Source organism: Capra hircus, chromosome 5, assembly GCF_001704415.2.
Source record: "Capra hircus breed San Clemente chromosome 5, ASM170441v1, whole genome shotgun sequence".
NCBI classification, from domain to species: domain Eukaryota; kingdom Metazoa; phylum Chordata; class Mammalia; order Artiodactyla; family Bovidae; genus Capra; species Capra hircus.
The window spans coordinates 40061912-40075190 of record NC_030812.1 but is presented as its reverse complement, the minus strand read 5'-3'; the positions used below and the strand labels follow the sequence as shown (position 1 = coordinate 40075190).

At 38.9% G+C, this 13279-nt stretch overlaps 1 protein-coding gene across 2 annotated transcripts in view; it reads left to right on the top strand.

Annotated features, from left to right (window-relative positions):
* Positions 1 to 13279, top strand: part of LRRK2 (leucine rich repeat kinase 2) — a 213323-nt gene that overhangs the window by 151811 nt on the left and 48233 nt on the right. For both annotated transcript variants that reach the window (XM_018047920.1, XM_018047919.1), the window contains one exon: positions 1190 to 1350. In XM_018047920.1, the coding sequence (XP_017903409.1) occupies positions 1190 to 1350 (161 nt within the window). The remainder of the gene's footprint in view (positions 1 to 1189; positions 1351 to 13279) is intronic.

Genomic DNA, 13279 nt, shown 5'->3' with positions numbered 1-13279 from the left:
TAGGTCTTTTGCACTTTCTGCCATAAGGGTGGTGTCATCTATGTATCTGAGGTTATTGATATTTCTTCCAGCAATCTTGATTCCAGCTTGTGCTTCATCTAGCCTGGCATTTCACATAATGTACTCTGTATATAAGTTAAATAAGCAAGGTGGCAATATACAGCCTTGTAGTTCTGTGAAAAATTGTAATTTCAAGGTAGGACATAATATAGTTGTGAGGTCGTGTGCAGAACTATGACAAATTTGATGTCAACGGGTAGGGTGAAAAGAGCTGGGGAAAAATCTGAATTTTTTAGATGGGTAAGGAAAGGTAATAGAGTTACTTTAGAACTAGGGATAGCTCTTTGGCCATGTTTCTAAAATGGACAAGATCTTGTTAAGAGGAAAACTTAGTTTTGTTTTTTTATATTAACTAGTTTTTATTCTTAACCTACAGTGAATGTCAAACTCTGGTTGCCAATGGTTGAATGGATCAATTTCTAAAAGGAAAGACTTTAAAATTCCCCACATCACCTTTCCTAAGACAGTGGTTTACTCACTCCAGCTCTCAATTCAAGTTGTTCTTTGGTAATTCATAGTAGATCTGGGTTTAAAGTAGATTGCATCTCCAAATGATACAGTACAAATAGCTAAAAAAGTCTTTTATTTTAATTTGTTAACTATTAAAAAAGTAGAAAACATTTTCCAAAAAATTAGGAAATGTTTTATTCAGAAAAAATTAATATAAAAGGAGAGAGAATTTTAAAGGCTATGAAGAACTTCTAAAATTGTTAAATAAATGAGAGTTATAAAAAATACTATCAATTCTTATTTAGTGTATTTTCATTTTAAACCAGTTAAAATATTTGCATGATATTGAGGGAATTCAGAATTCCTTTTAGTGATTATTAAAGTATACAGAAAAGAAGTCTCAAAAAAATACATGTTCTGCTGAAAGTGTTTGTGCCTTAAAGTTTAAATCACTTATCAGAATTTAACATATTTTTTAGTTTGTTTTAAATGCATAAACTTTGTAAAACTGGGCTTACATATTTTGATTTCCTTCTACAGTATCTTTTAACTTTGAAGGTAAAACTTAGCACAGAATTTTGATGCTTTTCCTAGTGAATATGTACATTTAAAAAATAATGCCAAAATATATTATGATATAAGCACATTTTAATAGAATTTCCTATGCATTTTATGGCAGATACCTCCATTCGGCCATGATTATATACCGTGACTTGAAGCCCCACAATGTGTTGCTTTTCACCTTGTATCCCAATGCTGCCATCATCGCCAAGATTGCGGACTATGGGATTGCTCAGTACTGCTGTAGAATGGGGATAAAAACATCAGAGGGCACTCCAGGTAGGTAACAAGGTGTGCTTGATAATGTTCTCTTCCAGATGGGTAACCACTGCCCTCAGCTGTGAGTTCAGGAGACTCAAGAGAACACTGTAGCCTATCACACTGTGAACAGATGTTCATTTATAGTTGTGACCAGTATATTTGTGATTTTGATCATTGTATCCAGTAGGGCAAAAAAATCAACTCATGTAATTTTATAGGGAAAAAGTCAAATTATAAAACATAGAGTATGTTTGATGTCAAGTTATGTTTCTAAAAGTTGGATTTCTTAAAAACATTGAATTACTAAAGAGGTGGTAAGGGAACCACAAAGTTTTAATCTAGCTACTGTTGACACTTACATAAAATGAGGCAAACTAGATTTAGGATCACAAACCTTTTTTTTTTATATAACTAGGAAATCCAAATAACTTTGAAAATCCAAAGATTTTTTTTTAAATAACTGATTTCATGGTGAAATCTGGCCTAAAGGAATTGACTCTCTTTATGGTCTTTATTTCTCATACTCACTGTGAAAGTGTATGTTTCATGGCAGAAATATAAACATGTTTGAGGATAGGGTGCTGGCTCTGATCCCACTGAAGGTTAGTGTAATTTGTTATATGCATTATTACTAACTTTCGTAAATATAAAAAAGTATAAATCCCTAAATAATTGTAGTGCCAAGAGTTTCAGATAAGGACTTTGGTGCTGCTGGAGTTCTTTGTTGCACTCTTCTTGATACAAGCATACTTTCTTACTCTTTCTTTTTAACATATATATATATACATATACATATGTACATTTTTTAATTAAATTTTTTTTTAATTTAAAAAATTTTAATTTTACTGGAGTAGAGTTTCCTGTGCTAAACAGTAGGTCCTTGTTGGTTATCTAGTTTACATATAGTAGTGTGTGTATATTCATCCCAAGCTCCTGCTTTAACCCTCCCTGCCACATTTTCCCTTTGGTAATCATGAGTTTGTTTTTGATATGTGTAAATAAGTTCTGTTGTCTTCTTTTTAATAAATAAGTTCATTTGTGTTATTTCAAAAAAATTAGATTCCACATATAAGTGATATGACATTTGTCTTTGACTTAGTATGGTAATCTCTAGGTACATCTGGTGTTGCTGCAAATGGCTATATTTCATTCTATTTTTTATTGCTGAGTAATATTTCATTGTATATATGTGTTACATCTTCTTTATCCATTTGTCTGTCAGTGGACATTTAGGTTGATACCATGTCTTGGCTATTGTAAATAGCATTGTAGTGAACACTGGGGTACATGTATCTCTTCAAATTATGACTTTCTCCAGATATAAGTGTAGGAATGGAATTGCTGAATCATATGTTAGCTCTATTTTTAGTACTTTTAATGAACCTCCACACTCTTCTACCTAGTGGTTGTACCATTTACATTTCCACCAACAGTGTAGGAGAGTTCTGATTGGTACATGAGTTTAAACCTTTAACTACTGAACTTCATTTTTCTTTCTTCATAGTTTATTGATTGTTAACACAAATACTTAAAAATTTCATAGTGTCTCTTTTTGACCCTGTAAAAAAATATGAGTCAAGGTTATTATGTAAAATGAGACATATCCATTCTGCATATTATATCATATTATATATGTACTGCCATATTATGGTCTCCAGAAATCACAAGCATCATTTTCTTACCTTATATTTTAATGTAGCATTTTTTTTCTTTAAAGTGAACTAAGGTTTATTCAGAGAGAAACGCACTCCACAGACAGAGTGTGGATCATCTTGGAAGGCAAGAGAGGCACCAGGGTATGGGATTGTCAGTTTTTATGTTGTTGTTGCTATTCAGTTGCTAAGTCGTGTTGGACTCTTTTCGACCACATGGACCTCGGCGTGCCAGGCTTCCCTATCCTTCACTATGTTCCAGACTTTGCTCAAACTCATATTCATTGAGTTGATGATGCTATCCTACCATATCATCCTCTCTTGCCTGCTTCTCCTGTCCTCAATCTGTACCAGCATCAGGGTCTTTTCTAGTGAGTCAGCTCTTTGCATCAGGTGGCCAACGTATTGGAGCTTCAGCTTCAGTATCAGTCTTTCCAGTGAGTACTCAGGATTGATTTTCTTTAGGATTGACTGGTTTCATTTCCTTGCTGGCCAACTCTTTGTGACCCTAGGGACTGAAGACCACCAGGCTCCTCTGTCCTTGGGATTCTCTAAGCAAACATACTGGAGTGAGTTGCCAGGCCATTCTCCAGGGAATCTTCTGGACCCAGGGATTAAACCTGCATCTCTTGTGTCTCCTCCTTTAGCAGGAGGTTCTTTACCACTCTCGCCACCTGGAAAAAAAATCTTGCTGTCCAAGAGTTTCAACAGTCTTCTCTAGCACCACAGTTTGAAAGCATCAATTCTTTGGGGCTCAGCCTTCATTCCATGATGACTCATTGGTAAAAGAAATCACCTGCCAATGAAGGAGACATGGGTTCCATTCTTGGGTCATTAAGAACCCCTGGAGAAGGAAATGGCAACCCACTCCAGTTTCTTGCCTGGAAAACCCCATGGATAGAGAAGCCTGGCAGGCTGTAGTCCATGTGGTTGCAAAGAGTCGGACACGATGAGCAACTAAATAACAACAGCCTTGGTTATGGTCCAGTTCCCACATCTGTACATGAGTTGGAAAAACCATAGCTTTGAATATATAGACCTTTGTCAGCAAAGTGATATTTCTGCTTTTAAAATTGCTATCTAGGTTTGTCAGCTTTCCTTCCAAGGAGCAAGTGTCTTTTAATTTCATGGCTGCAGTCAAGGTGTGCAGTGATTTTGGAGGCCAAGAAAATAAAATCTGTCACTGTTTCCATTGTTTTCCCATGTATTTGCCATGCAGTGACGGCACTAGATGCTGTGATCTTAGTTTTTTGAATGTTGAGTTTCAAGCCAACTTTCTTACGCTCTTCTTTCATGCTCATCAGGAGGCTCTTGAGTTCCTCTTGCTTTCTGACATTAGAGTGATATCATCTGAATATCTGAGGTTATTGATATTTCTCCCAGCAATCTTGATTCCAGCTTGTGATTCATCCAGCCAGGTATTTTGCATGATGTACTCTTCATAGAAGTTAAATAAGCATAGTGACAATATACAGCCTTGACTTCTTTACAAGTTTTGAACTAGTCCATTGTTCCATGTCTGGTTCTAACTGTTGCTTCTTGACCTGCATACAGGTTTCTAAGGAAACAGGTAAGGTGATCTAGTATTCCCATCTTTTTAAGAATTTTTCTACAGTTTGTTGTATCCATATAGTCAAAAGCTTTAGTGTAGTCAATGAAGCAGAAGTTTTTCTGGAATTCCCTTGCTTTCTCTAATGATTCAGCATATGTTGGCAATTTGATCTCTGGTTCCTGTGCTTTTTCTAAATCTAGTTTGTACATCTGGAAGTTGTTGGTTCACGTCCAGCTGAAGCTTGGCTTGATGGATTTTGAACAAACCTTGCAGTACAAGAAAACCTTACTGTACAAGCAAACCTTGTACGGTAGTTTGAACATCTTTGGCATTGCCCTTCTTTGGGGTAAGAATGAAAACTGACCTTTTCCAGTCCTTTGGCTACTGCTGAGTTTTCCAAACTTGCTGATGTATTGAGTGCATGTATTTAACAGCATCATCTTTTTAGGATTTGAAATAGCTCACATGGAATTCCATCACCTCCACTAGCTTTGTAGTTAAGCTGTTTAAGGCCCACCTGAATTTACACTCTAGGATATCTGGCTCTAGGTGACTGACCACACCATCCTGGTTATCTGCATCCAGTTATCACTGGTTATTAAGACCTCTTTGTATAGTTCTTCTGTGTATTCTTACCACCTCTTCTTAAGCTATTCTGCTTCTGTTAGGTCCTTACTGTTTCTGTCCTTTATCGTGTTCATCCTTGCATGAAATATCACCTTGATATCTCCAATTTTCTTGAAGAAATTTCTAATATTTCCCATTTTATTGTTTTCTTCTATTTTTCTTTTGCATTGTTCATTTAAGAAGGCTTTCTTATCTCTCCTTGCTGTTCTCTTGAACTCTGCATTCAGATGGGTATATCTTTCCATTTCTCCTTTCTTTTCACTCCTCTTTTCTTTTTTTTTTTAAGGTCTCGGGGTCCAGCCCCGGTGGATCCAGGGTAATTCAAAGGTGGGGATGGGATTGGCGTCCTAGGAAAAAACTTATTTAATTACATATAGAGAAGAGATTAGAAACGGATAGTGTAGTAGGAAAATTAGTGGAGAAAAAGAGGCTGAATAACTTGGTTTACGTGGAATACCAATCACCACCTACGTAGGCCACAGGCGTCTTTCCGTTCTCCCGAAGGAGAGGAGGCACTGAGGCCTCCCCGGTCCGATCTTAGAAGCCCAGACAAAATTAGCAGGCTTTGTGAGTACCCACGTACCAGATGGGAATTCAGCCAGAAAAACGGGGAGCAAGAAAGAACGACAAGGGGGAATCAGTCTTTCCAGAAACTGATCCAATTTCTTTATTTTTTAGGTTTGCTTACATACCTTTTGTTATACATAGGGATGAATACAGAGTCACGTGGGTGTCAGCAGTCCTGACCTTTATCAAAATCAGGTGCTTCACATAAATGTATAAAAAAAGGTCTTAGGGGTTTTACATCATCTTCTGGCCATGAGGCCTGCTGACATTTTATGATCCTTTCTTTCTGATAACCGAAAAACTTATTTTTTCCAAGGGTGTTTTTTCTTAAACCAGGCACCACCCTCCAAATAAAGTTGCATTCCTATAGGGTGAGGGTGTAGTGAGTTACAATCAAGAAAGGAGTTTATTTAACCCAAGGTTAACATGATTAATCTTAAAGGTTAATACTTATTTCTCCTATATGCTTAAAGGTTAATACTTATTTCTCCTATATGCTAGTTATATTCATTATAAGGGCAAGGAATATGGAGATTTAGCAGCAAACATCAGCCCAACAAATGAAAACCCTTCACCAATGTTTCCCTTAAGATCTATTTAGTCTTAAGATAGTGATAAAGTTACATTTTTGCATAGCAAGGACACAGTTATTTATAACAAAGTACAGTCATCTATAACAAAAAGAGAAAATTCATTAACTCAAAAAGTCTAGTATTGCTAACATCAAAAACTACTATATTTCCTTTTCTATATTCCAAATACATTGATTAATATATTCCCAGGTGCCTAAGGATATGGCAGCCTGGCGGCAATCATTGACTCAACAATGAGAAAAGCCCTATGCTAATTAAGACTTTCAAGATACTCCAAACTCTCTGTGCTGTTTAAGGTTGAGAGGTAGTAAACAATCATGTGCCTAGTGGCAGGAGTATGGATAATCCTGTCACACAAGCTAGTTTGCCAGCAGAGAGGTTTGACCTGAGACACTCTTGTCATACCCAGCGCAGGGAATTAGCAGCAATTATTGGCACAACAAATGAAAAACGCTTCACCAATATTCCTAACCAACCCACTATACCAATAATTTCTAACTTCCCAAAAGAATCTGCCCTTGGTAAGTCTAAAACATCTCGTGTCTCTCACAGTTGGGAGGCTGCAAACAATCACATGTGGCCGGATGAACCCCTACAGGCAGGCTAGATAACCTTCAGAGAAGTTCCTAAGTTGAAGCACTCTTATCACGCCCAGGAATTTTTATTGACTTGGAGCTGTAAGCTAACTCCTTCTCCGAGAGAGGTAATGGGGGTCAGTTCAGTTCAGTTCAGTTCAGTCGCTCAGTCGTGTCTGACTCTTTGTGACCCCATGAATCACAGCACACCAGGCCTCCCTGTCCATCACCATCTCCTGGAGTTCACTCAGACTCACGTCCATCGAGTCAGTGATGCCATCCAGCCATCTCATCCTCTGTCATCCCCTTCTCCTCCTGCCCCCAATCCCTCCCAGCATCAGAGTCTTTTCCAATGAGTCAACTCTTCACATGAGGTGGCCAAAGTACTGGAGCTTCAGCTTTAGCATCATTCCTTCCAAAGAAATCCCAGGGTTGATCTCCTTCAGAATGGACTGGTTGGATCTCCTTGCAGTCCAAGGAACTCTCAAGAGTCTTCTCCAACCCCACAGTTCAAAAGCATCAATTCTTCGGCGCTCAGCCTTCTTCACAGTCCAACTCTCACATCCATACATGACCACAGGAAAAACCATAGCCTTGACTAGATGGACCTTAGTCGGCAAAGTAATGTCTCTGCTTTTGAATATACTATCTAGGTTGGTCATAACTTTTCTTCCAAGGAGTAAGTGTGTTTTAATTTCGTGGGTGCAGTCACCATCTGCAGCGATTTTGGAGCCCCCCAAAATAAAGTCTGACACTGCTTCCACTGTTTCCCCATCTATTTCCCATGAAGTGATCGGACCAGATGCCATGATCTTCGTTTTCTGAATGTTGAGCTTTCAGCCAACTTTTTCACTCTCCTCTTTCACTTTCATCAAGAGGCTTTTTAGTCTTTCTTTACTTTCTGCCATAAGGGTGGTGTCATCTGCATATCTGAGGTTATTGATATTTCTCCCAGCAATCTTGATTCCAGCTTGTGTTTCTTCCAGTCCAGCGTTTCTCATGATGTGCTCTGCATAGAAATTAAATAAGCAGGGTGACAATATACAGCCTTGACATACTCCATTTCCTATTTGAAACCAGTCTGTTGTTCCATGTCCAGTTCTAACTGTTGCTTCCTAACCTGCATACAGATTTCTCAAGAGGCAGGTCAAGTGGTCTGGTATTCCCATCTCTTTCAGAATTTTCCACAGTTGACTTTGGTCCACACAAAGGCTTTGGCATAGTCAATAAAGCAGAAATAGTTGTTTTTCTGGAACTTTCTTGCTTTTTTGATGATCCAGCGGATGTTGGCAATTTGATATCTGGTTCCTCTGCCTTTTCTAAAACCAGCTTGAACATCAGGGAGTACATGGTTCACGTATTGCTGAAGCCTGGCTTGGAGAATTTTGAGCATTACTTTACTAGCATGTGAGATGAGTGCAATTGTGCGGTAGTTTGAGCACTCTTTGCCATTGCCTTTCTTTGGAATTGGAATGAAAATGGACCTTTTCCAGTCCTGTGGCCACTGCTGAGTTTTCCAAATTTGCTGGCATGTTGAGTGCAGCTCTTTCACAGCATCATCTTTCAGGATCAGCCCCCCGTAAAGCCAGAGGTATAGGTGAGAGCATGAAACAGTAAAGTAGGTAGACTCTGGTTTCGGGGATAGATGCTCGGGAACAGGGGGTTTCCTGAGGCTTAATCACGCCGTTGCGTATGCCGAAGCCTCCTTCCTCATGACCTTTGCCGTGGGTGGAGTTCCTCACGCTGGCTCCCGGCATTAAGGTGTTTGTAAAGCCTTGTCAGACAACTGCTTTGCCTGCTTGCATTTCTTTTCCTTTAGGATGGTTTTGGTCACTGCTTCCTGTACAATGTTGTGAATCCCTGTCCATAGTTCTTCAGATACTCTGTCTACCAGATCTGATCCCTTTAATCCCTTGAATCTATTTATCATCTCCACTGTATAATCGTAAGGGATTTGATACCTGAATGGCCTAATGGTTTTCCCTACTTTCTTCAATTTAAGCCTGAATTTTGCAGTAAGGAGCTGATGATCTGAGCCACAGTCAGCTTTAGATCTTGTTTTTGCTGACTGTGTAGAGCTTCTCCAATTTGGCTTCAAAGAATAAAATCAATCTGATTTCGATATTGACCCTATGGTGATGTCCATGTGTAGAGTCATCTCTTGTGTTGTTGAAAGAGGGTGTTTACTGTGGCCAGTGTATTCTCTTGACAAAACTCTGTTAACCTTTGTTCTGCTTCATTTTGTACTCCAAAGACAAACTTGGCTATTACTTCAGGTAAATCTTAGCTTCCTACTTTTGCATTCCAATTCCATATGAGAAAAAAGGACGTCTTTGATGGTGTTAGTTCTAGTTGGTCTCACAGGTCTTCATAGAACTGTTTAGCTTTAACTTCTTCGGCATTAGTGGTTTGGGCATAGACTTGGGTTACTGTGATGTTGAGTGGTTTGTCTTGGGAATGAACCGAGATCATTCTGTCATTTTTGAGGCAGCACCCATGTACCACATTTTGGACTCTTTTGTTGACCATGAGGAGTACTGCATTTCTTGTAAGAGGGTCTTACCCGCAGTGGTAGATATCATGGATATCTGATTTAAATTCGCCCATTTCTGTCCATTTTAGTTCAGTAATTTCTAAAGATGCTGATGTTCACTCTGTCCATCTCCTGCTTAATCATGTCCTATTTACTTTAGTTTATGGACCTAACATTCCAGGTTCCTATACAATATTGTTCTTTATAGCATTGGACTTTACTTACATCAGACACATCCACAACTGAGAGTCATATCTGCTTTAGCCCAGCCTCTTCATACTCCCCAGTAGCATAGTGGACACCTACCTACCTGGAGGGTTCATCTTCTGGTGTCATTTCTTTTTGCCTTTTCATATTGTTCATGGGGTTCTTGAGGCAAGATACTAGGGTGATTTGCCATTCCTTTCTCTAGTGCGCCACATTTTGTCAGAACTTTTCACTATGACTTGTCCATCTTGGGTGGTCCTGCAGGTCACGGCTCATAGCTTCATTGAGTTACTCAAGCCATTTTGCCACAGCAAGGCTGTGATCCATGAAGGTGGTAAGTTTTTACGGGGTGAGTAACTTCATTGGCTGATGAGTAGGAGGAGTATTCCAGCTATTTTAGGAAAGAGAAGGAGGTTTCTAGGCATTGGACTACTGCCCAGTTTTTGACCTTTATGGTCTGCCTTGGAACTGTCATATTGCCTGTGAACGTGTCATTTAGCTTGCTGATGTGTTACAGTAAGTGTATACTGAGGCTCAAGGTCTAGCAAAAGTCAACTCATTTGCCATCTTGGACCTAGTTGGTTTTAATCAGTTTATGTCACGTTCTTGGGCTATATTATTATTTTAAAGAGTGTACCTTGCCACCTCCCTGTCTCAATCATTCCCTCAGAGATTTTACTCCTGTTATATAATGGGAAGTGGATGGGTGATATTTATCTTCTGTAGATGCTTCAGGGCTGAGTAGGGGTGTCAGCCCTGTCTGTTAGGGAGTAAAGACCTCTGGATGCCTGATCTAGGGGCCTCAGGGGCAGGGTGGCTTCTTGTTTGGTGTGAATATGGGCTGGAGTCTTTGCATAGCCATCATCTTGGTATGGAACTGTTGTTACACCCTCTGTAGCCTTCCTATGAATCCTTTTGAAAATGAAGCACTTTTGTAAGAGCATCAGAGTATAACTGTCTGTAAATGACAAAAGACTTAAAATCATATTTAAATATTTTATTACAGTATAATTGATAAAGAAGTTTGGTTACTGTTATGACATACAACATTTTAACATAACAAATATAGCATTATATCTGGACATAGCCGTAGGACTGGAAAAGATCAGTTTTCATTCCAATCCTGAAGAAGGGCAATGCCAAAGAATGTTCAAACTACTGCACAGATCCACTCATCTCACACACTAGCAAAGTAATGCTCAAAATTCTCCAAGTGAGGCTTCAACAGTACTTGAACTGAGAACTTCCATATGTTCAAGCTGGATTTAGAAAAGACAGAGGAACTAGAGATCAAATTGGCAACATCTATTGGATCATAGGAAAAGCAAAAGAATTCCAGAAAAATGTCTACTTCTGCTTTATTGACTGTGCCAAAACCTTTGACTGTGTGGATCACAACAACAAAATTCCTAAAGAAATGGGAATACTAGACCACTTTACCTGCCTCCTGAAAAATCTCTATGCAGGTCAAGAAGAAACAGCTAGAAGTGGACATGTAACAACGGACTGGTTCCAAATTGGGAAAGGAGTATGTCAAGGCTGTATTTTGTCACCCTGGTTATATAGCTTATATGCAGAGTGCATCATGTGAAATGCTGGGCTGGATAAAGCACAAGCTTCAATCAAGATTTCTGGGAGAAATATCACTAACCTCAGTTGTACAGATGACACCACCCTTATGGCAGAAAGAGAAAGGAACTAAAGAGGCTCTTGATGAAAGAGGAGAGTGAAAAAGCTGGCTTGAAACTGAACATTCAAAAAACTAAGATCATGGCAGCTGCCCTATCATGTCATGGCAAACAGATGGGGAAACAATGGAAACAATGACAGACTTTCTTTTCTTAGGATCCAAAGTCACTGAAGATGGTGACTGTAGCTGTGAAATTAAAAGACACTTGCTCCTTGGAAGAAAAGCTATGACCAACCTAGACAGCATATTAAAAAGCAGAGACTTTACTTTGCCAACAAAGGTCTGCCTAGTCAAAGCTATGGTTTTTCCAGTAGTCATGTATGGGTGAGAGTTGCACCATAAAGAAAGCTGAGCACTGAAGAATTGATGCTTTTGAACTGTGGTGTTGGAGAAGACTCTTGAGAGTCCTCTGGACAGCAAGGAGATCCAACCAGTCAATCCTAAAGGAAATAAGTCCTGAATATTCATTGGAAGGGCTGATGCTAAAGCTGAAGCTTCAATAATTTGGCTACCTGATGCGAAGAACTGGCTCACTGGAAAAGACCCTGATGCTGGGAAGGATTGAAGGCAGGAGGAAAAGGGAGTGACAGAGGATGAGATGGTTGGATGGCATCACTGACTTGATGGACATGAGTTTGAGCAAGTTCTGGGAGTTGGTGATGGACAGGGAAGCCTGGCCTATGCATTCCTTGGGGTCACAAAGAATTGGACAGTACTGAACAACTGAACTGTACTGAACTGAAGACATATCCAAATTTTGAAACTTCATGTAATTGTTAGAATGTCTGTATAAATAGCATTCATTCATATAGTATATTTTTAGGTAGATATGTGATAATGCTTTCTATGTAATTTGTCATACTGAATAATATGGTTAATATTTCTCTGATATGCCTCAGGGGCCCTCTAAAGCATCTCAAAGTTAGCTGAAAGTCAGAAGAACTTTGATTAAAATTTGATACTTGGGAAGTTTGTAAGAAAATTTTAAAACACTTGGTCATAAGATCATCAGTTAATGTTGCTTTTAAGGGTCATCTCTAACCCTTTTTTACCAAACCTACTGTAATACTCCTGTTACTTTAATTGTTAACTGACTTTATACCAATGAAAATCCAGTTTCCTGTGTTCTTGTGTTTTCATGATCTTAGACATGTTCTTTCCACATGAAATCCTCTCTCCCTTTCTTAGCTCTCATTCCTCTTCTTGTCTCAAGATTCATTTTTATGAAACTGTCACAGAATAAGTGATCTGTATAGACATCCTGTCTTTCAGATTTTAGTTTGAGTGGGAATAGAAAATTAAAGGGTTGACATCTGTTTAGTGGGGCCAACTCTATCCTTAGAGAAATCTTACAAGGACTTCCCTGGTGGCTCAGCCAGTAAAGCATCTGTCTACAATGTGAGAGATCTGGGTTCAATCCCTGGGTTGGGAAGATTCCCTGGAGAAGGAAATGGCAACTCACTCCAGTACTCTTGCCTTGAAAATCCCATGGACGGAGGAGCTTGGTGCAGGCTACTTACTGTCCATGGGTCACAAAGAGTCAGGCACGGGTTGTTTGTAAATAAAATTGCAAGTGGCTTTACATCATCTTGGCAATTGCAGCTCAATTAAAACATATTCCTAAGACAGAAGAAAATACTTTATCTGAGTAGTCAAAATTGTTTCCTACCCTCTCTCCTTTCCTCAATTTATGTCCTTAGATAAGCAAATGGTCCCAGCTTCCAGTGTCTGGTTTTATTATTTTTATATACACATCCTCTCTTTCATTTTGCATAACTATCTGTTGGAAGTATAGTGTGCATTCTCATAAATATTTTAAGGTATATTTTCTGGCTGCAAGTGTCTCTGGATTGTTAAATAAAATAATTGCCATCTCTCCAGCACCTGCTATATCCCAGGCTCAGATCCAGATACATTAGACACATGGTTATCCTATCCTCATGCCAGGGCT